The sequence below is a fragment of the Parambassis ranga genome, chromosome 10 (assembly GCF_900634625.1).
Source record: "Parambassis ranga chromosome 10, fParRan2.1, whole genome shotgun sequence".
NCBI lineage: Eukaryota > Metazoa > Chordata > Actinopteri > Ambassidae > Parambassis > Parambassis ranga.
The window spans coordinates 5,311,509-5,337,923 of NC_041031.1; the positions used below are offsets into that span (position 1 = coordinate 5,311,509).

The following is a 26,415-nucleotide window of genomic DNA, read 5'->3' on the forward strand; positions in this document are numbered from 1 at the left end:
AATAACACCACATTTATAGAAGGAGATGTAGGAGGCCACAGAACTCCACACAAAATGCAAAAGTTGCAGCCATTGGTATATGGCCTGAGCTAATGGGAAGTCTCACAGACCACGATGATCCCTTATTTATACCTTATCTCAGACGTGTCTAATGTTTGAAATGAAAGAGGCTTGAGGCCTGTTGAGGAATTAGTAAAGGTATTACATTATTTAGGTTTGGTTTACAGTGTTCTTAGCCTGTTATCACAACATGTCACACTACCCTACACCCCTAGAATAAAGGTAAACTCAGCCTGACCTGATCAACACTCAGTTTTTCTCCAGGTTTGGCTTGTCAGGTAAAAAAAGACTCGCTATCCAATGCAGAATTTTCTTATTTTTTGGCACAGCATGGGGAATATTGTGAGAGGAGTTCTGACACATGCAGAGCCTGTTGAGTATTTGCCTTTTGTCATGTTCCTGAAAAACACTATTTTAGATTTACAGAATAACTGACAGAATAAATAAATAAATAAATACATTTATTTTTTTTTTAAATAATAAGAAATAATCTCTCGAGTTCCGCTCGCTAGTTTAATTATATTGTGTGCACCACTGAAATCTGTCCGGCGGAAGTTGTGGCCACTGCCTTGTCACAAAAGCAATGGCGAGCGGTATCGGCAGTAAGTAATATTTTGAATAACTCTCGATATTATTTGTATTATTTAAAAAGCATTATTGAAAATAAACTCAAATATTGACGCGTTATTCAGATAAACTTGGACTTAGTTGCCTCGTAGCTTCAAAAAACGTAACGTACTGAGCGTACTGATAGTGTGTCTCCTGAATGTGTCCCCCCATTCAACATTGCTAAGCTAACGCAATTATTTACATATTAGCCAGACAGTGCTGAAATAAGGCTTTTAGCGTTTTTGGGAGTGTTTTGTGTGTTCATTTGTATTTAAACACCAACAAAATGAGAATCTCGATTCTAAAATAATTTTGAAATCGGTCTTTCTTTAACACAATGCAAGCTAATACGAGCAACATAGCTAACGGTCGCTAGCTAATGTTGATATATAGTGAGGTTATTTAAAATACACAACACGTTTGCTAACAGTCACCGCTGGGATATATTCATGTAATTATTATATTTATCAATATTACCTTGAGGTAAATATCGTTTGAATGGAAGGTGGAACCGTCAAATATTTTGCTGTAAACATCGCAAACTGTGTCGTAAAAAACAACAAAACACTGGACAGGGAATATGAAATCAAGTAAATCATTATCAACTGATTTGTCAGCAAGATTGGTGTACGTGTTTCTTGCACTGCGTACATTTTGATGTATGTCATGACTTTAAGAGCAGCTAACGGATTTAAACTGAAATGCAACTTCTTCGTTTTACCTGTTTTGGAATCTGTGTTTTCAAGCTTGGGTTGTATAGTGAATATGTAGCCACTAATTATGTACTAAGTTAAAGAACTTCACTTCGCTTGTTGGATTAAAAAAAACAAGTGGACATGTGGTTTTATTTATTTATTTTTTTGTAATAAGGATTTTGTTTTTTTCATTTCAGAACACAAGATACTGAACATGGGGCCAACAGAGCCCTGGTCGGTCAGGGAGAAACTGTGCCTGGCCTCCTCTGTTATGAGGAGTGGTGACCAAAACTGGTAAATTTATTCAAAAGTATATTCTTCTTGTCCTTCACAGATCAGGCAGCTGTGACAAATTAAATAAATGTAATCAGATCTCTGTGTTATTCTAGGCTAATTCTCTGTGAAATAATAAGTTGCAGTGGTTTACACTGTGTTATATGCACTTTCTTTAAAGATATTGGCAACCATATTTAACCTTAATCAATGGCAGGCAAAAATCAAATGTGCCCAAGTTGTTTTTTGCATTCTTACCTGAGTAATTTGTAAGTGTTTAGCCTACGCATTTAAAAAAATGTTGAGGTACCACAGACATTTGGTTTCAGATCGTCATTTTCTTTATTCTGAGTCTTTGTGCTTTGTATTCTGTGATTTTTCATGTCCTCTGTAAAGCACTCTGAATTGCTTTAAAAGAATGGTGCTATATAAACAAACCTTGTCTTGCCTGGCTTCGTCTTGCTTTGTGACTTCCAGGGTTTCTGTAAGTAGAGCCATCAAGCCTTTCTCAGAGCCAGGCCGTCCACCTGACTGGTTCTCTCAGAAGGTGAGAGCTACAAATCTAAACACCTTTTTAGTTGCTCTTGCCCATAGAAAGTATATGACTTCTAGCGATTTTACAGCTTTAGTCCCACAGTTAAATTCTATGTCAGCTGCTAAAACATGACACTGTTTTTTAAGGATAACTACAATTTGTTTTTGTTTACTTTTTAATTTCGTAGCACTGTGCCTCACAATATTCTGAACTGCTCGAAGCTACAGAAGCACCAAAGTAAGTCTTACAATACAGATTCAGTGTGTTTGCAAATATTGTTGCTATTGTTTGAGTATAACATGAGTAATATCAGTTTGGGAGTGTAATCAAAATTTGTGTGTGCTCTTTTGCTTCAGGCGTAAGCGTGGTGAGAAGGGTGAAGTTGTGGAGACCATTGAAGATGTCATTGTACGTAGATTGACCGCTGAGAGGATAGAGGAGCTGAAAAAACTACTGCGAGACACACAAGAGCAGTACAGGTAAACAAATGCTAATTGGTTCTTATTGGTCTTTTTCTAGTAACCTTAAAAGAAGACCAATAAGGATTGTTAGCTTGGCACTAACCTCACCTTATTTTCTTTGCATGGACAGGAAGTTGAAGAAAGAGGTGGATCTCATACAGACGGGTCACATGGACTCCCAGCTAAAGGAGCTGTGGGCAGACATCACACTGTAAGGTTTTTTATTTAAGACTTGGGTCCAAAAATTTCTTTACAACCACTGTAACATTTTGTGCACACATTCATATTATAACTAGAATGAGCCACTGATTCATTAAACTCTACCTGTCAGTCAATCTATCTAACTATCCTCATGATATCTTAAAAGTCGTCTTCAGCTTTACAATGAGCTCAAGACTAACATGCTATATGTATTTGTCCTGCCAGAGAAGACCATCCAAGCAGCAAAGTGAAATTATACAATTATAGTCCCTTTTTTTCTGGAGTCTGACAAGTGACTGCTCATTGGTACCTCAATGGGAATTAGTAATGTAGATGAAATGGTGGTCTGATTTGTTTGTAAGCCTCTTTTTTATGCCTGTTATCGTTCGTCATGTATCCAGATGTTAAAGTGTTTATTCTTTCAACTAAAGAAAGAAGAAGCAAGAAGAGGAGGAGGCTGAACAGAAGAGGAAAGCCACAGAAATGGCGTACCAAGGTAGGTTACGTCTGTATAGGCTTTCAGTTTGAATGCAGAGTATTTCCTAAAGAAGTCCACAGCTCATGTATCATGCACTGCCATTTTGTTTTCCTATCATGGACAGGTTAAAGTTGCATTAAAATATACTAGATTTGAAATTATTAAACATTTTGTATATTTGTTGCTACATTGTTTAGTTTCATGAAAAATGATCACTGACGTAAAATGCTTCTGTATATTCTAAAGCTTAATTGCATTCTATATATATATATATATATATATATATATATATATATATATATATATATATATATATATATATATATATATATATATATATATATATATATATATATTATTTGTTAAGACAAGAGCTTGTTTCTCGGATGTCTTGGAATGTCAATACAATCACATGCCATGTGATGCCATGATTTCTTTCTCATGAGTTATGAAATTCATTCACTCTGGCCCTCTCTCCCTGTGACAGCCCGCCAAGCAGTGAAGAACACACCTAAACGTCTTCCCAGTGTAACTGTACGATCTCCTCTGGGTGCCAGCCCCCCAGCCATGGATTCTCAGGCTGAATCTTCAGCCCCAGCTCCACCCATGGAAACGGGAGGGGTTTCCTCCGATGACACAACCATGCAGTCAGTTGTAAGAATCTCCATACTTCTTTTGCTGTGATAAGATAGCAGAATCTGGTACAACACGTCTCTTATTTGGAATAATAAAAAAACGTTGCATTGGAAGTGCTGTCAGATGTCCTCATGCTTCCTTTGCTGTCTCTGCCAGGCTCAGGGGGTTGGAGTTTTTCTTCCAGCGACAGACCCTCCAGGACCAGGTCCCAAAGATGGAGGCCTTGCTGCTCTGGTGGATGACTCGCCACAGAAAAGGCTCCTAGCACAGAAAGCCACTCCACCACCCTCGCCTCTCCTGTCAGAACTGCTGAAAAAAGGCAACCTCATTTCAGCCAGCCCCCGACTGGTAAGTGGCAGCTTTGCTTTCACTAAAACGTCCAAAACATCAAAATTACCAGTAATTTCTGTGCAGTAAAACAATCAAAATGGCTTACAGTGTGAGACAAAATGATCTCCCCTATGAAAATGACTCAAATGTAAACATACTGGCATGTGAGACTTAAGTATGCTAGGGACAACTTAGAAAAGAATTATACATGCTGGAAGTGTGTCATTTGGTCAAATGAAACACAATTACAGCTCTTTGGTCACAGAGATGGTGCGTTTGTTTGGAAAAAGAAAGAGGTGTATAGCCCAAAGAACACGGTTTCCACAGGCGAACATGGAGGTGGCACTGTAATGCTGTGGATGTGCTTCAGTGCATCTAAATGAGCAGAAATGTGCCTCAAACTTGTTGAAATGTACACCAACTGACTCAGGGCTGTTATCACACAAAAGCATAAATGTATTATGTTTCCTTCCCTAATTTACACTGTAAAGTTGTTTAAAATTTCAGTATGAATTCACATGCTAATCATGAAACTAACCTCTACATGGCCTGCAATAGTGCTGATACCATTATTATTCAAAGCTGTTTTTTTAGCTTTTCCCTCTCAGTGGATCTGGTTTAAAATGCCCTTGCTTGTTTTCAGGTTGCAGAGGGAGACTCTACTGCAAGTCTTACAAATGGAGTTCAGACTGCCACAGCAACTACTGCCTTACCACCTGGGCACGAGGTCATTACAGGTAAGCATACTGTGGGACGTTAAGAGCTCTTGCATTGACATGTGTAGAAAAAAAATAACAAACAAAAAATACTGGGCAGGCAAAAAGATGAACCATGATGTTGTCATGAGCTACCTTCTACCAGTCACTGTCATTGATGTATATTCTATCCACACAACAGCAGGTTGTGTACAAAAATAATGACTCTGGGTAAGTACTTGTGCTTTTCAGTTCACATTTATCTATGTGTTGGTTTGCAGAGGGTGAAGCAGATCCTGCAGTGAAGGTAGAGCTTGGTGAGGAGACGGGACTAGTGGAAGAAGATCTTGTAGCAGTGTCTTACATGGGAGATGAACTGGATCTGGAGACAGTGGGAGACATCATTGCCATCATAGAGGAGAAGGTACTTTTTAAGATGCGTTAGAGATCAGATCAGTTTAGCTCCAAAATGCAGCAAGCATAGCCAGAAACGTTTTTCATATGGCCAATGGTGAACTGTGTCACCACAAGAAACATTTTCCGTAGATAATAATTTCTATCTGGTCATGGTCCCAGGTCGATGACTCTGTGGAGGCTTTGGATGCTGCAGCAGTGGAAGCAGCTCTTTCACTGTGTGAAGAGGCTGTTTCAGAGGGCCACACCCTTCCTGGCCCCTGGGAGACTCAAGAACTGAAGACTTCAGAACCTCCACCCACTGTTCAGGACTCCGATCCTCCACAGGAACCTCAGGATATAGCCACAATGTCTGCACCAACACCTGCCAGCCAGGAGACACAAAATCAGCTGGATGCTAAAAGAGAAGAACAGCTGAAGGGAAGCTGTGAGGGACCTGAGGTGACAGGAAGTGATGTCACTTCTTCTGTCGCATCTGATGATTGTGTCACAGGAAGTGAAGTTACAGAAGAGGGAGCCGCAGCGAAGGAGGCCACTGAAGCTACAGTGAAGAGTGAAGGAGATGAGTGGAGCCAGCCTGAGCCCAACCTGCCTTGCCTAGGTATATGGCATGTATACACACACACACAGAAGCAGTGCTCACATAAATGTGCTTTCTAACTCTCCTCTCTCTTTCCGCAGACTCTGAGGACAGTTCTGTGTCAGGAAAAGAGTCCAAGGTATCGGGTCACATGAACAAGATTAAAACATTTTTAAATGCTGTCATTTTACTTAATGTGTGTGTTGTGTAAACCAGGAAGTCAAAGAGGAAGAGGCAGGGAGTGAGGGTGACCCTGAAGAAGGGATGGAGCTGAAGGAGGAGTGTGGGGAAGGAGAAGGTCCTTACCTGTCAGAGGTGGAGCGGGCAGCCAGTGAGAGTGAAGACGGCTACGGCCCACCATCCCAGCGCTATACTGCAGATTCACTGGCCAGCAGCCCAGCCTCTTCTTCACAGCTGTAGGTGTCCATACTTTTGTGCTTGTAATAGTATCATGATACAGGTTATGTTGATGATGCTGGGATAGAGACCCCAGGAGCCCATGTCCTGAAGTAACCCCTGCCTTTGCTACGACCAAACACGTCTGAGAAAGGCTTCATTGAAACAAGATAGTGCTTAGCTGGCATTTGTTGTGAACATTCATGTCATGACCTCTGACTCGGATTAGGACTCATTTCTCTGAGTTAGTAGTTATTGCCAACATAAAAAGTCATGCCTCACAGTGAACAATCCTCTCCTCATTCTCACTCTGCTCTCACTTCCTCTCTCTCATCAGCTCTACTTGTGGCGAAGACCAGGAGGCAGTGCAGGCTCAGAAGATCTGGAAAAAAGCCATTATGCTGGTGTGGAGGGCTGCAGCCAATCACAGGTGGAGCTTTTTAAACACCTCTTTAAGTTTTGTATATACATACAGTGCACATTTAACTCAAAAACAAATGGAACACTGAGTATTCTGCAGCGGTGTTTTACTTCTGCTCATGTGCTACGTGTCTCTCAGATATGCCAGCGTCTTCCTGCAGCCTGTGTCAGATGACATTGCCCCGGGTTACCATAGCATTGTACACAGGTCAGACCACAAACACATGAATGTGTGTTAACTTCACCTACATACAAAAAATGATTGTATATTATTTCACAGGGTGTTCAATTCATCATTCAAAACAATATTAGATAAGATACTGCTGGCCTGTATTAAAGAAATCTGATGTTCATGCTTCAGCTAATAGTGATAAGATGTTAAAGAATCTATTTCCATCTGCTATCTTGCTTCAGACCAATGGACCTGTCGGCCATAAAGAAGAACATCGAGTCCGGTGTGATCCGTACCACAGCAGAGTTCCAGCGAGACATCATGCTGATGTTTCAGAATGCTGTCATGTACAACTCATCGGACCATGACGTGTATCACATGGCGTTGGAGATGCAGCGCGACGTCTTGGAGCATGTCCAGCAGTTCCTTGCCACCCAGCTCATCATGCAGACCTCAGAGAGCGCCATCTCCGCCAAGAGCCTCCGTGGCAGGGAGGGAAACCGCAAGCCAGGAGAGCCGGCTGAGAAGGTGGGTTAAGCTGACTGGATAAAAATCTGGTTTCGCTGGCAGGATTTTGATGGAGCAGAGGGCCATTAAAATCAAAACGAAACCTCCAAAATCCCTAAAGGCGCTGTTAATGTTTTGAACTTTGTACAGTATGTTGTATTAGCACAATTCAAGTTTTACAGCTTTTTGGTCAACCTTGACCTTTTTGAGCAAACGAGCAGGAGCTGTGTGAATGTTCAGGGCTTCCTGAAGAATGAGTCACATGGATAGGTGGTGGTAACATTTTATTATTGCTTAGAGCCACAGCATCTGTCTGTTGTTCTGCTAGGTATGACAATGAAATCAAATCTATTAGCAAAACTGCTGTAGTAATAACTTTGTATTTAAAATGCTGTAAATGTGAGTTATGGGGTGTTAATGAGGACAGTGTTTTTTGAATTGTTATGAAAGAGAAGAACATTCTTTCATGCATTCAAATGAAACCAGATTCATTAATATTAGAAAACACTTTTGTGGCATCAATTTAAAATGAAACAGTCCAGATGTGAATGTGAATAAAATGGCCAGAATTCATGACTGGGTAATGCCACACTTTTGTCAAAACCGCTGATTTAAAGCTGGAAGTCTTCGCTCACATCTGGAGTGTTTCCATTTAAATTCATTGTGGTGGTGTGCAGAAGCCAAATGCCAAACAATTTGGCAATGTTCCAATAATCATCAACCTGACAGAACTTTATTACGTCTGACACAATCATTGACTTTGTGTACAAACCCCTGTGCAGCTCAGAAACAAATGTATGTGCATCCATACACCTGCATTCTCCAAATGTCGGCCATGACAGCCGGTGTTGAGTTCCTAATACTTTTAAAATTATTATGTTTAAAATCTGGGGTCTGTAAATTATTTAGGCTGTTTTTAGACCCTCTTTCTTTCTTTATCAGTTAATTGTTAATCATCGTCTCTGTGTTGTTTCCTTCCCTGACTGTAGGACAATATGCTGAATACATCTAAACTAAACTGCCTCAGTTTGCGCAGAAAACATTCATCAGTTCTTTCTATGCCTGTATCATGCTGCACTCATTTTTTTACTGTGTGGCATATACACTATATATAGTGTGACGGTGTAATGTGGCTGGTATTATGAACCTGAAGCCTGTGCTGCACTTGGTTCAGTACAAGATTCTGTAGTATGCCACATGCTCAAAGGCTCAGGACCATGTATATTATATATTGTATATTTGCATTCAGATGAACCTCATATACAAGACAGACATACACACCTTATGCGTTTTATATACATGGCTTTGTTGTTCTCGGTATTGAGAGCGCTACTGTAATAATTCTTGATGTTGACTTCCCAGCTGAGTTATGTCCTGCATGCTGGCTGCCCCTCTCCTTACTAACTCCTGTCTCTCTGCCTGTGACTGGCTCCTGTGCTTGTCTGTGTTTTTTGAATATGCTACTTTTTTTGGTGTTCTGCTATCTCTTTCTCTTGTAATTGTAAGGAAATGAAAATCTTGTTTGTGTCTAGCAGCGTCCCTGCTTCTCATGGCATTTATCATGGTTTTAGGAAATGTCAGAAAAAAATCTGGGAAGACTGTAAGAAGGCCATAGTTTGATTTTGCAGACTATCTTTGAGCGTCTGTAGTTTGTGTAACGGCTTTGACTGAATTGAAGTCCTGATATATTTCATAGGAGCCATGATGGGAACTTTATGGTGCTTGTGAGCAGTCTTGAAGATCTGTGTGTGTGTGTGTGACTGTTTCTGTATGTGCCTGTTTGTCTATAGTCTTTAAATATGAATGTCACACTATCCTGACTGCAGCCTGTCTGCAAGCGGATATCTGTCCTTTTGTGTGTATGTGCCATGCTGAGGTCCCTCAGCGTGCCTCGAGTTTGACGCAGACTTATATGAAACTTGCTTTCTCACGCCTGTGTGTGTTTTCTTTCTCTTTCTCACTCCAATGTTTGTCCTCCTACAGGACAGTGTCCCAATGGCCTCTCCTGCTTTCCTTCTCTCTCTCTTTGTAAGTATTCAGGTTCTCGCTCAGATTTCACCAGAACCAGGCCTCGCTCTGTACACGCTTGTCCCAATGCAAACATGCACATCACCCTCAATGTGACACATTCAGAACACATCTGTCCTCTGATCTCTCCTCTCACTTCATTTCTTCTTTAGTCAACAAGGTGGCCCTAATAATTACACTGAAGAATATAAAGGGACAATATGCATGGGGGAAAAAGTAGTGCTGTTCCCTGTGTCCAACTGTATGACACAAACCGCTCTATTCTTTTTCTTCTCGTCGGATTGATGGAAAATTAATCACTTGATTTGTGAACACAACTTGTGGTACAAAGTACAGTTATATGAGGGTTGGTGCAGGGCATAGGCTATTGCCAAACTGTCATTAGTATTGCTAACCTGCTTCTTCTTATCCCACCTGAGATTTCCTCATTAGTCCAGGGCTAGTTAGCATGCTAACTTGAGTAGATGTCTTTGCAACATAATGCATACATTACTGATACATTTGAGTCATTTTTTAATGAGTCTTGTGTGCAGGTATTTTGTTCATATGTTGCTGTGTTTTCGCTTTTCTCTCCGCACATTAATCAAATTGAAAAATGACCTTTTGTGGACACTCTTTCAGCAGGAAGATGGTCACACATGTGTGCACAGGGAAAACTTTACTTTATAGGTGATTTAGTGCAGTGGTATACAGGGTCAAATTACTGCAGGTTGTACCCTAACAAAACATTTACATGTTTATACATTATTGTAGCGTTACCATTAGCACAGATCACTTCTACATAGTTCAGCACCACTGATATTGTTTGTAGGCTGCTGGAGCAGTAATGGCTGTCTGCAGGCTTCCTCCTGGCCAACACAGCTTTAGGGTTAAAGTTATATTACCTTCCTGTCAGTTATATATGATTAAACTTTAAGTTAAACTTTGTATGTCTATCTAGAATTGACCCATATTGGACTTGGGAAAGTTTTGTTCATTTTTGTTCATGGGCAGCTGTTACTAGCCAGGCCGGTGTGATGGCAAATACAGAAGATGGTGTTAATCCAAATATTGAGGTGTGAAACGCGTCAAAACAAAGTCGGTGCAAAAAAAGTGTAGTATAAAATAATAATTAGCTGTCCTTCTCTCTCACTCTCGCTCTCTTTTACAGTTCTCACACACACACATTGTCATACATCCTTGAACACACTGTCTGTCACCCTCATAAACTTTTCAGTTCTGTTTGCACACAGTATTCTCAACAGAAATGCACACACAGGCTCCAGTAACCATCACCCAAGCTTCCGTCAACCTTCGGTTAACGACCCCATGCCGGTTTCCTGTATTTTCTGTTTCTGGGTGATTGTCTATGTCTCTGCATGTTCTAATTTCTGTTCTCCTTCTTTTCTTTTTAATATCCCTTCTTTTGGTCATCATTATTTTTTTCTGTTTTTCATTTGGGGAAGAAGCCTTCCAAGGTGGACTGTGCTGTGTTTTGTGCGGAACGCAATCACACAAGGAAGCCCGCCAAGGGGCCTCCCTGCACTGTAACAACCGGCCTGTTAACATCCGACGTCTACACCCTAATGTTAAACCTTTCTTCTGCTCCCTCTCTTCCTTCCTGTTTCTCCCTACCTGTCTCTCTCCTGTAGGATGGAGGCACCAGGGGCCGCCGGAGTGCAATGGAGGCTGACCTCAAAATGAAGAAATAAGAGTGACGTTTCAGAGAACCAAGACTTGTAATGAGACAAAGAGCTGCTCCTGGGTTGATGGAAGGTGGAGCTGAAAACTTACTGGTCACTTTGGTTGTTTTCCAGAGAGGACAGTGCAGTCTCTGTGCGCCTCGTTTGTGTGTGTACATACACACACACGTCTTCAATGTGTACCTTTGGCATAGCTGAAGAGTGTATGTGGATCCTTGTCAGTGTGTAAGACGGGCTGCGCACACCCATTCATAACATCACTTTCATCACGTCACCAGTGAAGGCAGTAGGTCATCACGCTCAGATGAATACAATTTTCACCAGCAATGTTTGTTTGGGATCAAATGGTAAAAAGAGGGACTGGTCACATTTGATCATACTGACATTGTTACCTAAAAAACCCCAATAGATATGTCTTGCAACAAACTGAGCACAGCTTCTATGAGATGAACAGCAAGTTGAAAAAAACATAATATACTGCTGCTTGGCTGACACCCCAAGAGGCTTGATCACCGCTGAGATGTATAAGTTGCCTTTACACATCGAACTTTCTGTTAAAAAGCCCAAGACTTTAAATTCAAACACATAAAATTTGCCACTGGGATATAGCCTATCACAGTAAATGATTTATTGACATTCAAGTAACCGTCAACAGCGTCACGTGTTGACATTTGGCAATAGACTTGTACATCAAGGCGTGTCCTTGAAAGCACCATGAAGCAGAGCTTTAAACTGCACTTCCCCAGAGTAGCTGCGCCCTATAACAATACTGTAACTTTGATTCATTTCTTTGACTTGGAATAAACGCCTCAGCTCTTTTCATGATGTAGTGAAATACTCTGAGGCCTGTAGCTGCCCTTGAATGTAGGAAGGACCCAACATGACACGAAGGGCAGTGATGTAAAATACAGGTGTCAGCTAATAGGCTGGATCTTAATTGTTGAGACAGCGCTGATTGATTCCTACTTGTCCCTTAGGTTGTAGCCAGTGTGTGCTGTGTAAAAAAGCATAAGACATGTGTTTGTGTGTTTGATGGAAGTACAAAAATCCATTTTTGTACCCGAGGTCCTGAGGTGTTGTTTTGTTTGGGTAGCTGTGTCATGTTCTCTGTTGTACATTTGTTAAATAAAGATTTGAGCTAAATGTAGAATAGGGTACAGTTCTTGTCTTTATCAGAGAAAGTAAAACATACAAGTAAAGAATTCATGTATAATTTATTTTACAAACTCAGGAAAAGGACCCGCCCGGTCCTGGAATAAATTTGACATGTTTACAGCGTACATGAACACATTCAGCCGTCCTGTGCAAAATACTTAACATGAAAAATAACGTGACAGAAGTTCAGTGCATTTTCTTAGTGGAAATCATGGATGACCGGACTGGCAGAGGAGTAGAGCTTCCTCTTCACCAGCCGGTATTCTGGCCTCAGCTTCAACACTTTGTTGGTGTCGAAGATGTGCTTCAGCGGCGGCCAGCCGTCGTCCTTATCAGCCTTAAACACCACGGAGAGTTCAAATGTGGGGGTGACGGTCTGGTCAGGAGAGATGCACCCCACAGACTTCAGGCCATCTTTGTTCTCGACGTAGAGCTTGACGGAGGCCCCGCGCAGCCCGCAGGGCTCATCGGCAGAGGTGTGCACCACATCCTGGCCGACCCTGCTGGTCATGTGACGGGGCAGGAGCAACACCTGACAGTGTAGGATGGAGGCTTTGGCCTCCGTCAGGCAGCGCTCTATCTGACCAGTCATCTGCTTCTGAAGGAGCTGCTGTTCGTGCTGCAGACCGGCATCCAAGTCAGCAACTGTGTGAAGAGACGGACCATTGTTAGAAAAGTCATTTCATAGTGTTTATACCTTTGTGTAAGGCTGGCATCCATGCAGGCCTCTGACGTCATCTAACTTTTGTCACATCATGTGATGAATGACTTGTGACCTTAAACAGTGCAAGTCATCGGAGTGAAAGCTCTGGCATCAGCTCAGTGTGTCATCATCTGAGACAGACTACTGAATGATAGAACTACGTGTTCTTCCGCTACACTCAATAGTTCTGGCTACAGAGATGACTTTCTTTAACAATGGCGCATTGATATTTAAATGTGTACATAACTCGCGCTGTTCAAATGAACTGTTTTCTGTCGACTTTTTATTCATTTGTTTTACTTTGAACATCAAAACAAACTTTAAGCCACTTACAGGCTGAGCTGTTGTCTCTCTCATCGCAGCTGTCGAGGCTCCCCCGCCGGGCTGCGGTCGTCTTTCGGGCCGGAGCTTTGACATGACAGAAGTACTTTCCTATCATCTCTACGACGCTGTCTTCTTCTGACCGGACGGACACTCCGTGTCCAAAGAGCAGGGCCGCGCTATACACCATCCCGATTCCTGTCCGTGTAGCTCCGGTGTCCCCTCCGAGCGTGTGGTCCCTGTCTTCTCCATGTAATGCCTGGGCTGAGCTGTGCGGCTGTCGGAGCTGTGCGCGGAGCATTTATACCGGCGTTGCATCAGCTGAGCTGCGCGCTGTCACGTGTGGGCGGAGCTTACCGGTTCCATCGAGAACGTTCCTGATGCGAGTCTCACGCAACGGCACGCGGAGGTTGCACAGGGAGGAGCTGTGCGCGGTCACGTACGGTCAAACTGGTCCAAGTACTCCAAGTACTTTTATACTTTAAGTTACTAATGTCATATTACAACACTGTCCCTGCCTGGAGATCAGCGCGGTTCTCATTTAGTCCACTATATGTATCTGATATTACAGATGAATCCACAAACACATGGGCCGATGTAACCATTCATAGGCATCAGACTGTGTTAGTTCTAGTCTAAATATAAATAAACATCTGTAAAGTGGCAGATGAAACGTTACAGTTTAACAAAGTGTTAAATAGAATAATAACATTTTTTGATAATTCCACCAAGTTACATTGGAAGAACTATTGGAAGTAATAAAAGAAAAGAAAAGGATCAGATTTTCACTACACACCCAAACATATCATGAATCACAATATATATAGAAATGAAAGTAATAGAAAGTAATACGATCATTCACATCCTTAGCAGAAATGATTTCTGAGGTGCTGGCTTGTTTACATAGTGTTCTCATGTGGTGCTTATAAATGTCGTAATTATAACAAATATAATACATTATCTTATGATAATTCAAAGTCCTAACCTTTCTCTATTTACACTTCACTGTAGTTCTGTCTATCAGGAAATGTGTGTCTCCTCCTTCCAGGAAATTATCTCCAGACACCAGACCTATAAAAAACGTACCCAAGAGTCCACTTCAATAAAGCAGTATAATACTCCCAACACCAGCATTCATCTATCAGAAGTTTTCTTGTTATTAATTATTTTGCACTTTAACATAAGATGTATGAATTGGCATAAAATCCGATGACATATAGGTTCTGCTGGAAATACACAGACCTATGACTAATTGGCCTACACACTGTGGTTACAGTGGGTGAACCGTCAGAACAGTTAAGTATAGCCACACAGTGTCATACAGAGGACGTTTCCTTTTCTTTAGAAAAATAATTTGCTAAGAAGTTAAATATATTTGTAAATTTATAACTATGTTAGTATTTCATAACATAAGATTGGAAATTTCTGTTTATATTGTTTATTCACAGAACAAAACATTATTTATCCCCCATCAAACTATCTTTACTGCTTCAATAACCATAAAACACCAAACTGCTTTCAGTCAGTATCAGGTCTAGACGCGGCGCCCTGAACTTTGTCTTACTCACAGGTGAGTAACATGGTCTGATGCACGTCATTCAGACACACACACGTATCTGCAGCAGCGCAGGGAGTCCATCCACACAAACTATCATCGCCCCTTTCTTTCCTTCACCTAAAATTTAGATTACACTAAAATGTCCCACTAAATACGATCCATACTGCTGTGTCACTGTGTCAGCAGTTTTATATTGCCACCTTGTAACACTAAGAACACAGTAGAAGTGTATACACGTGTATTTAACTTAATGTGCAACCGTTTCCCAACCTTGGTTCTAAACCAATCCATTTCCTTAAAGCCCACTATACTGACGTGACATGAGCTCACGCTCTGTCTGTCTTAGGTTAACCTCTCTCACCTGACTCACCTTCTTGAGAAATCCCATGCTGTGACATCACAGTTGCCAACCAATCACATTCTGACAAGGCACCTCGTCAAATGAAGGAAGTGTCTTTCAGGGGAACTGCAGGGAAACGCCTGTGTGGTCACTGTGTAACCAGTGCTAACTGTGGTTCTGTGGAATTATTTAACCAACTTTAACTTTATTTTTTTTGTAGATCCTAAATGTTAACGTAGAAAAAGTAAATGTTTGTATGTAGTGTGCCACTTAGTTGTCCCTTAAACTAAAAACATGGCCCACTTGTGTCGATACGTTCGGGCCGTTCTCTTCACTGCTCAGCCCGTGTCCTGCTGTAAACTGCTGCTGTCACCCTGTTATCATCCATCCATCAGCGTCAGTGTGTCAGCTGATGTCAGCTGCTTGGGATGTAGCATGGAAAACTGGTCTGACCTGTCTCAGTCATTCATCTTTGTGGCCCAACTCAAGCTCACATGTCTGCAGCCAGTGCTGCGTGTTGTTGTTGTTTTTTAAATCTGACAAAGACACAACAAGATTAATGCATAAGGATGAGGTATTGATACACACTCAGTGCTATCATCCTCATACTACAATGCACCTTTCGGGCTCCATCTTGTATTATATGATGCAATGATGATGATAAGCGACCAATAAAGCAATTTCCTTTCTATAATTTTTAAATATTGATTTCACAACTTGGCCTGGAAATGTGCTGTAATTTAGATTAAACTGATTAAAAGCAGCTGGCTTAGAGAGCTCCACACTGACCTGTCAGCTCGAACCACATTCAAACACTCCACACTGTCATTTCTGTTTCTCTTGTAATTAACATGTTCCCTGCAATAACTCATCTGAATGTGCTGTGAAACTGTAATGCAGCGTGGTTTGGATCAGATCCCTCCGTCCTTCTCTTCACCTCTCTCTTGGCAGAAGAGGCGTACAGGCTGTAAACACATCTGATGCAACCCTGCAGAGCAGTTTCAGCGACTGTGCTCCCAGGCATGAGGTGCGTTCATGTGAGATGCAGATAAACAGCCTTTGTGTCAGGTGTCTTGTGACTGATCCTTTTGTTTATACAGGCCTTAAAACACATCTTTGTTTTCTTCCCACTGCCTTCCACCCTTTTCTTTTATCCCAACCTATGAATAAGCTTCTCTTAAACATAAAATTTTAAAATCTTTTTCTTACACTTACTGTTTATTCTTCTACAGGTTGCATGGTATATCCACTCATGGTGGAGGTTTTATTAAGGCCTCTTTAAAATATCATTGATGTTAAAAAAAATAAATAATAGCCAAGTCAAGAAACCTTTGCTATACTCATAATTTAACTGTGTAATACTAGATGGGAATATAATGCCCTAATCTCAGGGTATCAGAGTACGAGTTGTGACTGTTTCAAGTATGTGTTTTATTCTATTTCTCACAATCTAAAGTCATACACAGCCGATAATTCAGGTAGAGTTTACAAGAGGAGTAACTGTTGTCTGATTGCTGTGTGTTGGTTTCTCCTTCATGTTTCTCTGTGGTAGTACTCGGTGTCCTCGACAGGTTCCTTCAGAGGCTGAGGCCTCTCCAGGCTGATCATGAGCGTGGGCTCCCTGCTCATTGGATCTGGGTGGCGCCACTCGCCGTTTCTCAGTGAAGTGCCCTCTAATGGATGTGCCTTCTCTTGGTGTGGAGGCGGACCAAGACAGAACTCCTCTTTCTGCTGCTGCTCTAAGTGTCTGAGGATGGCCTTGGACAGGAAGTGAGGGTCTTCATCGTGTTTGTCTAGAGAGAGTGGATAAAAATGTATCGGTATGTAACCAGTTTCCAGTCCTCAGTCATCATAGAAAGTTCACATAAGGCCAGTATTAACTGAACTAAAGCCAAAAAATAACACCAACACTCTGACCTTCATACTTTACATAAGACAAAACCTCTTTTAAAACACATCAATTTCAAAAGCGTCTATAAATACACAAATCCTGATTGTCAGTCCTTGTGGGGAAGTGGATAAGCTAAAAGCTAAAATCCTCCTAAAAGCAGCCTGTGCCATGCTCAGGATGTGCACAAAGTTCATACACACATATGTATCTGTCTTACCGTTGAGCAGGATGAGTTTGTAGCGGTTGCGGCACTCCAGCGAGTGCTCCAGGATCTCCTGCAGGGTCCTGTAGAAGAGCAGAACCTGCTGTCTGCGCTCAGGCTCCCCAAAGCCAGCGCTGCTCTCCTGGGACATGCTGTAGAGCGTTAGCAGAGGAGTCGCATACTCCACCACACACTCATGGGCCTGTTTACACACACACATAAACACAAAGAGACACCCAGAGGAATGCATTTTACTAGACAGATAATCCTTTAAAAGCTGGCGGCACTCTGATTGTCAGGTTGTGCAGGTAGATGGTGCTGTTGCTGTGCTTTAATGTGGTCCTTCTCCACTGATACATTCTGAGGTTTAACCAGCAGGTGGTGCTGATGCTGTGCTATTGAAGGAAACCAGCCTGGTGGAGGTGATGTACCCTACTCCTGTCAATATGCTCAATATACTGTATGTTGTATACAAGCACACTAAAGTTTTGAAGTTTAATTATCAATCCTGCCAACAAAACTATCAGTGATGTTAAATTTAAAGGCAATTGAAGTAAAAATAGATGAGTTATAGGCTACAGCTTCCGTTGTGCGCCTGTGCTGTTCAGGTCTTTGAGTGATCATGCAGATAGTTTGAGGTTTGTAGCTTTTGTGAAATTTCTGTTTCTGGTTATTGAAAAGGTCCAGCCAGCACTGTTAAAAAATCATCACAATCATCTCTGTCTTATCACCTTAATGGTACACTGTGCAGTTATCCACAACAAACTCCATATCAACAAGGTGTCAGCTCACTCAGGCCTGAGGCCTCACCTTGACGACAAGCAGATTCAGTGGATAATCTGAGAAATAATCTGCCATTTCTGAGGCAGATCCTGAGAGGTTTATGAGGGATCTGTTGTCGGGATGACTGGGTCCACAACAGTCAGCTAGGGATGTAACAGTGGAGCCAAATCAGCGAGGTCTAGCCTGGACTAGACCCTCTAGAACAGGGCCACAGTTTTACAGGGCCTCACTAATCTTAGCACTGCAGAACCTGCCTTCCCTTTAAAGCTCCAGCTAACAAGTCACAGTGGTGATGATGGCTTGAGTGTGGATTTTAACTTTAACATTATTTATCTTGGTACTGGGAGTGGAGCTGGAGTCTGTGGTGGAGGTGACGGAGAGGAGGATACTCAGGAAACTCCTCAGTATTCGTAACAACACGTCTCACCCCCTGCACGAAACACTGCTGTCCTACAGGAGCACATTCAGCGGTAGACTGAGACTACCGAGGAGCAGCACAGAACGCCACAGGAGGTCCTTCCTGCCAGTGGCCATCAGACTGTATAACTCCTCCCCTTTCTGTAGGGAGAAGCGCTAGATAATCATGTCAGGCATCACTGTCATTCCCTCCACTGGTCTATATTTATGCTTACTTAGCACCTTACATCTCCATATTGTATCCATGTATCATATATTGTGCTCATACTGCGTACTGTACTCTTATTTTTGGATTATAGTGAACCTTATACTCTTATACTCTGTACTTAACTGCATGTAATGCAACTTGATACCTTTGGCACAAGAATTTCCTTCGGGATTAATAAAGTTTTATCTTATCTTATCTTATCTCATTCAGTTAGTCTTTTGTGGCAATGTGAAGATGTGTGTGTTATATAAATGCTTATACACGCAAACAGAAACAGCCCCTTGAGTCTGTCACTTCACTGTGACTCTCGGTCTGTGTCACATTCAAGCTGTGCAGTTTTTACAAATCTGATCAAAGGGGGAAATTTTAGCACACTGAGTCTTTCAGCCCACTCAGGCAACAAGGAGGCCGGCACTGAGCTGAATTACTGCATCATCAGCTTACAGCTATCTGCAGGTTCTTTTTATTTGATTGAATATTGACTTAATATATTCTTATTTAAAACCTGACTATGGAATCTGATAGAGTCTGTGTAGTCTGTGTATCACTTACCTTCCCGTTCTCGTCCATTACGCTGTAGACACTGTGCTTGTAGACCCGCCCCCGGACCCCTGCCCTGTTTATCTCATTGTTTGGCAGGTTGTCATAGAAACGGATGTTGTGGTCCTCGTCCTCCAGTTTGTGTGAGATGTTGGCATTAAGAGGGACAAGGATGAGGAGCTTCCTGGAGCCTCTACCCCGGAAGGGTCGGCTGGCCCAATGTGTGGCACAAAACGCCTCAATGGAATCTTGCAAACCTGGAAGCACACACACACACACACACACACACATCAAATCTCTCATGTTAGTAGGAAGGAGTGCAAGGTGCAGTAGTATGACCTTATAAACCCCAAAGGACAGCAGCATTAAGTGAACTCTGGCGTTCAAATTCAAAGACATCATTTGAATGTAGAACACATTTACATGTGGGGTGTGGATTTTGACTTTACTGACATGGCAGCACCAGGCGCAGGTATCCCAGGTAGAAGGACCAGGCCAGGCCATGGGCCACATTCATCTTCCTTCCCTCACTCATGTCTGATACCTCCACCTCCGACGGACCCTGCACACAGACCGCAGACACAGCCACAAGGATGTCACAACAACTCACCTCTGCTCAGGAGCCACCTGACACCTTGCAGAAGCTGCCCTTTGCTATGTAGGACAAATGTATTTTTACGTGGAATTCAGTACAAATGAAAAGGGACAGAGGTGGCTGCAGATAAGCCGGAGCTGGATTTGAATCTTAAAAGCTGTCAGTTTTTGGAAGAGTCTAAGGGAACAGCGAGCTTTGTTCAAAATTATACAGCAATTCTTTGAGGACAATGTGAGTGCTCTTGTCGTTCTTGCTGATGAAGGCATATTTTCAGTCTATTTTTACTCCAGAAACGCCATATCAATTATAATCATCTGATGCTTCAGGAAGTCTTACATAGGGACCGGCCTTTTTAAAGTGCAGTCATACAGCTATTAGCTCTCAGATGGAAATTCAGCGTTGCTATGCACGATTTTCCAGTTGTGCAGGATAGAAGGTCAATTAAAGGTCAGTAGTTTAACCACCTGATATCATTTTAACAGTAGTGGTGATATGCTACACATTAAAGGACTAGTATGTAGGATTGAGGAAATGGAATGTAGTAGCTCATCTGCTCATAAAAAAACATTGCAGCATTGTAAACAATGATCTGTCTCCCTCTCAGATGACCATGTAGACGTCTCTGTACTTGTATATTCTATTTATACTGGAGTTCATGCCCGTTGCCATCATATCGATTTAAACATGAAGTGAAGGATTCCTAGGATTGACTTCATGACTGAAACATGCCATCCTGTGAACAGCATTGGTATGAGGTGTTTAAAAAGCCTGATACATGTAGTCAGGTACTTATATGGGATAATGTCAAAGCTGCATTATAGGAGTTGTTTTTTTCTGTGACATTCAAAAGTTTGCACTATTTTTATATGAACACACAAGAAAGACTGTGCTCATTGTGTGCCAGAGTCTGGCCCTCACCAGGACTCCCAGGCTTCTGAACAGCGCGTAAAGAGTAGAGACCAGGGCAAGGAGTTCCCAGCATTGGCCTTTGTGTGGCAGAGGGTGTCCAACCACGTACAGCAGGAGGCCTGCCAGCCCTGCAGTCAGCAGGGTCTTTCCCCCCAAGCCACAGGCTGGCAGCATGTGGCTCAGCAGTGATCGACCTTGATACCTAATAAAAAGGAAGGTAACGTTGGTGTTAGTATGTATATTTGTATGTATAGCTATAGGTATATATACACACACAACCAGCTGCTGAAGGAGAAATCTTTAGCTACTAAATATACACCACTGTGTGCGTCTGCAGGTTGGTGCTGAACAGGAAGTGGACAGTGCTTTTTTAAAGCAGAGCAGCTGCCTGTGGCATTTTCAAAACCATGAAACAAAAACAGTTCAATCTATCTCAATCTCGGAATATTAGTCTGTCTCTGGATTCATTCTCAGACTTTAAACACTAATCTAGTTAATTGATTGTCACGTGCACACACACACCTGTGCTCTCACCTTGTCTTTGAATGGTGCAGCATCTCCTCTGCCAGTTGACAGAGCCCGTATAGCAGAGGGCCAAGGGTTAGGATGAGGATCGCTATGGCAACCCAGCTCAAAAACCTTTCAGGGGATAAAAACAAAATGTTTCCTATTGTCATAGCGACCATTGCTGCAGCACACACCTTGGGTAAATTCCCTCGTGGCCGAGGGATGAGAGCATCCTGGTCCCGGAGGCACTGCATCTGTCAGGAAACAGTCGGTGTCATTCTCTGTAAATACATACACAGGTGCACTGACTGCACCAACTTAACTTGAAGAATACTAAACCAAAAAGTTCTAGCTGTAAACATCCTATTGATAATATTAAATCAATACATATTCACTAGCTTTCATTATCCAAATATATTTTTCCAGCAAGGGGACTGAGAAGCACAACACATGTTATTATAGTATTTACTAAACAATTATTTGTCATTTTACTGTACTGTAACTACTTGGCACGTCTTTGATTAGTCTTTGTAATTTTTTTTGTTCCACAATATTTAACTATGAACACTGAGAACGAGACAGCATGCACTGCTGTTACAGTATGTCCTTTGTAATGTGCGTTTGCTTTTCTTCTTTCATCTTATGTGATGCAGTGTGGAACACTGGAAGGCTGGGCACAGAGAAGTACTGTGGAATACTAGACTGATGGACGGTGGTTGAAATGAAGCCCCCACATACATCTGTCTCGTGAGTGACTTAGGAACTATAATGTTGTAATGTTGTACATCGGTTGAGATGACAGCATGTGTATAGGTGTATGTTCAGAATTATTGCACTTTTAGAAGCAATGCAGCACTTTGCCATTTTAATAAAAATATGCATATGTTTTCCAGCTTTACTCATTTTGTCTGTGCATGTGTGCATTTTTTTATTTCTTTATTAATAATATTTATTAAAACAGACATTAAAACATTTAGCATCTCACTTAACTCTCAAGTATGTGTCATTTTTCTCCTAGTGAACCATGAAGGAAACATTTCCAACAAAACTGAAACTAAAATGACACAAATTTGTCTCACAAGTGGTTGAAGAGCAAGCTTTGAGCGATAACATTCATTCCTCTGGGTATTTACATGGAGTTAGTGAGACCAAAATGAATAGTTCAGTGTTGTTTCCGCTTCCAAAGACACTGAGCTGAATGATCCTTTACCATATTTCTCCTTTTCTTGTCCCTTTGTATTGGACAGCAGATTTGAAATGTGTCTATCTAGCTTGCTTCTCACTCGTAACTTGACTGTAGAGTGTTGGGAGTGGCGCATTCAGATTCAGAGGAGATCTGAGACGAGAGGTTTATTGTGTTGAGCTGGTCTGAACTTAATCAGCCATGGCAGGCTTTTTGCACCAGTCCTGTCTTGCTCACTTTAACCTCAAGTGAAGCTCTGTGGCTAAAAGTTAAATTCAAATAAACACTGAAACAATAACTACATAAGCAAATGATTCAAAGGTAAACTGGTTAAGATTTTCAAGCCACAGCATTTCTATGGAATTGTGCTTTGTCAGATATACAAGAAGTTTACACTCAAATTCAAAGTAGATCCTCAAATCTCTGTTACTCAATATGTCTCACTCTAGTGTGTACAGGATACTAAAAGTCTAAAACAAACAAATATAATGTAATATAATGTAAGAGCTCACCGTGGTATGTGATCCGGACAGAAGGGTCTGGTCTGCTGCTCTTTCTCTGCCTCTCTCCTCTCCTCTCCTCTCTCCACGCCTTCTCTCACGATTCATTACTTTCACTTTCATTTTCTCATTTTCTCATTATTAGAATAACCATAACCGGGGAGAGCTGTGGAAGAAAAATGTTCATGTACTGTTAGATTTGCTCTCAATATGCAAGAGTCCTGGTACTTCCCAGAATCAGGGAAATGTTTAAGTTCAAGGGTTGAAGAGCTAGGTTAGGACGGCTTGACTCGGTTGAACTGGCTATGTACCTAAGAACAAGCCGATTGATAAGCAGATGTGGAAACACACACAATGCCAGAATTAGTTGCCCAATTTGGACACACACACACACACACACAGACCACGCATACACACACACAGACAGGCTTGGCTATGAAAGATCATCACACATGTTTATGAAAGAGGAAGTTTTGTGTGCACAGAAATATAGATTAAACCATTAATCGTTGTATAATTTAGATAGATTAGATTGGATTGTGTCACATGTTTTCTGGTTTTAACTGGTGTTTTATGGAAGAGTGTTTATTGTGTTTCATATGAGCCACTTGAATTAGGACTGAACCTCTTCAGATACCTCACATTTTTTTGTCATTGCTCCTAGTGTTGAACTGAAAACAGATATATAAACACTAGACGTACATTTCTTCAGAGCTTATTCTCACATACTACAGGCTTGTGAGCTTTTTGTTCACTGGATTCATACATAATACACTGTATTCCAACAAATATTTGCCATACTAACTGCTGCTGCTGTATTTGTTTCGTTTATTCGAGTCACACCACATCTGGACTTAGTTCTGGGGATGAGTAATGAAACATGCCTTCTCAAGCAGCCAGTCATAAAGAAGCATTTAGACAAATCATCTGTCATACAAGCAGGTTGCATTTATTGTCTTGTTCTGTAATTGACCCTTTTCCTCCTTCTTTTAGATACACCTCTTTATGTGAAAGAGGAAGTCCCCATACACCAGACTTTCCCTAATGGCCCTTCAAAGCTTAAAAATTACAGACAACCCCTGGTAAAGGTTCAGAAGGTCTTGGGCCATATTCACAAGGATTCTTTGTGAATATGTGAACTTTCCATTAGTGGTGACGTTCTGAGACAATTCTCAGAATTACATTACATTTTCTGAGAATTTTCCCTTATAATTAAGACTAATTCCCAGTAAAGATAAAAGTGATTCACAGAACATCTCAGCCCTTACGAGAAGTCTTAAGGTGAAAAACTCTTAAGGAGGACTTTTAAGATATATAGGCTGAATTACATCTAAGCCATTTGTGTTTATGATCACATCATCATTTGAGACTACAAGACTTCCTGTCAGTGTCTATGCTGTTTATATTATTAGGAACGTATTCTCATGTTCTTAAATCAGTTTTAAGCTATGAGAGATGTTTTTAGGTTCAGACAGGAGCTCTGTGAGGGGATTCTTAGAATGAATACAGCCCCGGGTGTTTTATTCATGTTTTTAAAGCTTATATGTTACAACATGACCAGCAACTGCTTTAAGTATGACTGGTGAATACCTTTTCTATCGGTTTCAATATTCATCCTGATGTGAATTTGAACATTCATATGTCTATTACCTAACAAAGGTTCAGTATGAACAAAGCCAGAATACATTGATACAATGTGAATCATCACCAACAGGTTTGTTAAGTTTGACTACGGCAGGTTGGTTGTGATTTATGTGTGTGTGTGTATTAGGAAATAACAGCAAAGTATCCATACCAAAGGTTCATGCATATTTTATTCAAGAGTAAAAAAGTGGATCGTCCCATGGGGCATGCTTACAGTGTTAGTGACTGGGGAGTCAAAACAGAAAGAGAGCAGAAAAAGAGAGAGAGAAAGAGAGGTAGAGAAACAGAGAGAGAGAGAGAGAGAGAGAGAAATAGAGTAAGTCAGAACCGTGGCACAATTTCTATGGCACAGGGTCTCCCAGGGGGGTTCACCTCTCCCAAAGAAGCACAAGATCAACCAAGGAGCAACGCAACATAAAGAGCAACCAGCAGAGAGAGAGAGCTTAAATATTAAGAATAATGTCCATAATAAATAGAATCATAATAATCATAGAATCATAAATATCATCAAATAACAAGAGGAATCATCAAGAATTATGATCAGAGAGAGTACACTTTTTTTCCTTTAAGTTGTGACGGCAACACACCAGCTCTTCTGTTAAAATGTGTCGGCTGCTTTTTGCTTGGAACAGCGCAAATTTTAACCATGCAATCATGCTTTTGGCTGCCTGAATGCCTGTGCCTTTGTATATAGTATGGTCATTCATCAATGCTAGTTTAATATTAGTTTATCGTTATTCATAATTATCATTAAAAACAACTCCTGTACATCGACAAAGAAGAGAGGAGAGAACGTGGACTTGACACTTGGAATAGAAGCGTACTGTCATTCTGTACAGCGTCGAAAGAAACCGGAAACACAGGTTGTGAAAAAAAATGTGGAAAAAAAAAACAAACAAAAACAAACCAAAATGAATACAAAAAAAATAAATAAAATTAACATTATGTACAAAATAAATGATTCATTATACCTCAGTTCATTTATATTAGCCAGAAAAACAAGAAGAAAAAAATTCCTACCATAGTGAAACACAGAGCACAAATATAATCTTCACATTATTATCAAAGAACTTAACTCTGCATGCACTGATGCGTTAATATAAATGCTTTACAAAGACCTTTCTCTTTTTGACTTCTTCTTGTTGTCTTGGCTGCTGCATTCACCAGAAGAGTCTGTTTCCTCTGTGTAAATATCATTTGCTGCTTTTGAGGCCGGAGGTTCCAGCCATCACTGCTCTTTGTTAGTAGACAGCAATACAAGAAGAAAGGAGGATGTAGAAAGAGAATGAGTGGAGAATGACTTCACATTTCAACCTTGCCCCCCTGGCTCCCTCACATACATAAAGCATCCTACTTACTGCATCTTGCATCCAAATGCATCAGGTGTGCAATAAAACCTCTCTATGTATCCTATTTACACACAAGAATTAGGGAGAAACGCATCAGATATGATCCAGGGGCCCAGTTTCAAGCCTTTCCCGAGAGCTAACTTGGCCAGGGACCAGAGTTTTGGAGGGGGAAAACCTCCACTTGACTTCAAGTGGAGAATGCGTGCAGTGTAGTGCTACAAAAGCAAACGGGAATCTCCTCCAGAGAAGAAAACGGACAGCGAGGGCTCAGATTAGACTGCAGCTGAGATGATCTGCGCACATCTCCTGCCAACAGATAAGCCACCACACCACACTTTAAAAAAAAAAATGTTTCTCACGGTTGCCTGGCTGATGGTGAGATCTGCTTGTGTTTGCAAACAAAAACACTTTTTTTTCTTTTCTTGTTTTTTTTTTCGA

At 41.3% G+C, this 26,415-nt stretch overlaps 3 protein-coding genes across 4 annotated transcripts; 1 reads left to right on the forward strand and 2 right to left on the reverse strand.

The window, feature by feature from the left end:
• The first annotated feature begins 600 nt into the window (after positions 1–600).
• Positions 601–12,319, forward strand: brd8b (bromodomain containing 8b). 2 transcript variants are annotated; one of them, XM_028416530.1, is made up of 19 exons: positions 601–662; positions 1,562–1,658; positions 2,115–2,184; positions 2,360–2,409; positions 2,529–2,651; positions 2,764–2,844; positions 3,266–3,330; positions 3,800–3,966; positions 4,105–4,296; positions 4,922–5,015; positions 5,255–5,397; positions 5,550–5,988; positions 6,069–6,106; positions 6,184–6,383; positions 6,701–6,793; positions 6,923–6,991; positions 7,198–7,483; positions 9,446–9,490; positions 11,122–12,319. In XM_028416530.1, the coding sequence occupies exons 1-19, from the start codon at positions 644–646 to the stop codon at positions 11,179–11,181; spliced, it is 2,331 nt and encodes a 776-aa protein (XP_028272331.1). In that variant the 5' UTR covers positions 601–643; the 3' UTR covers positions 11,182–12,319. The 2 variants fall into 2 exon arrangements, with proteins under 2 accessions (XP_028272331.1, XP_028272333.1); XM_028416532.1 differs by lacking the exon at positions 9,446–9,490.
• Positions 12,320–12,367: 48 nt separating this feature from the next.
• Positions 12,368–13,667, reverse strand: LOC114442744 (DNA damage-inducible transcript 4-like protein). The gene is made up of 2 exons (XM_028416533.1): positions 13,364–13,667; positions 12,368–12,972 (listed from the first exon to the last, which is right to left on the reverse strand). The coding sequence occupies exons 1-2, from the start codon at positions 13,650–13,652 to the stop codon at positions 12,527–12,529; spliced, it is 735 nt and encodes a 244-aa protein (XP_028272334.1). The 5' UTR covers positions 13,653–13,667; the 3' UTR covers positions 12,368–12,526.
• A 2,992-nt stretch (positions 13,668–16,659) lies between these two features.
• Positions 16,660–23,283, reverse strand: sting1 (stimulator of interferon response cGAMP interactor 1). The gene is made up of 7 exons (XM_028416075.1): positions 22,997–23,283; positions 21,329–21,555; positions 20,804–20,996; positions 19,744–19,852; positions 19,303–19,547; positions 17,358–17,544; positions 16,660–17,042 (listed from the first exon to the last, which is right to left on the reverse strand). The coding sequence occupies exons 1-7, from the start codon at positions 23,105–23,107 to the stop codon at positions 16,783–16,785; spliced, it is 1,332 nt and encodes a 443-aa protein (XP_028271876.1). The 5' UTR covers positions 23,108–23,283; the 3' UTR covers positions 16,660–16,782.
• Positions 23,284–26,415: the final 3,132 nt, after the last annotated feature.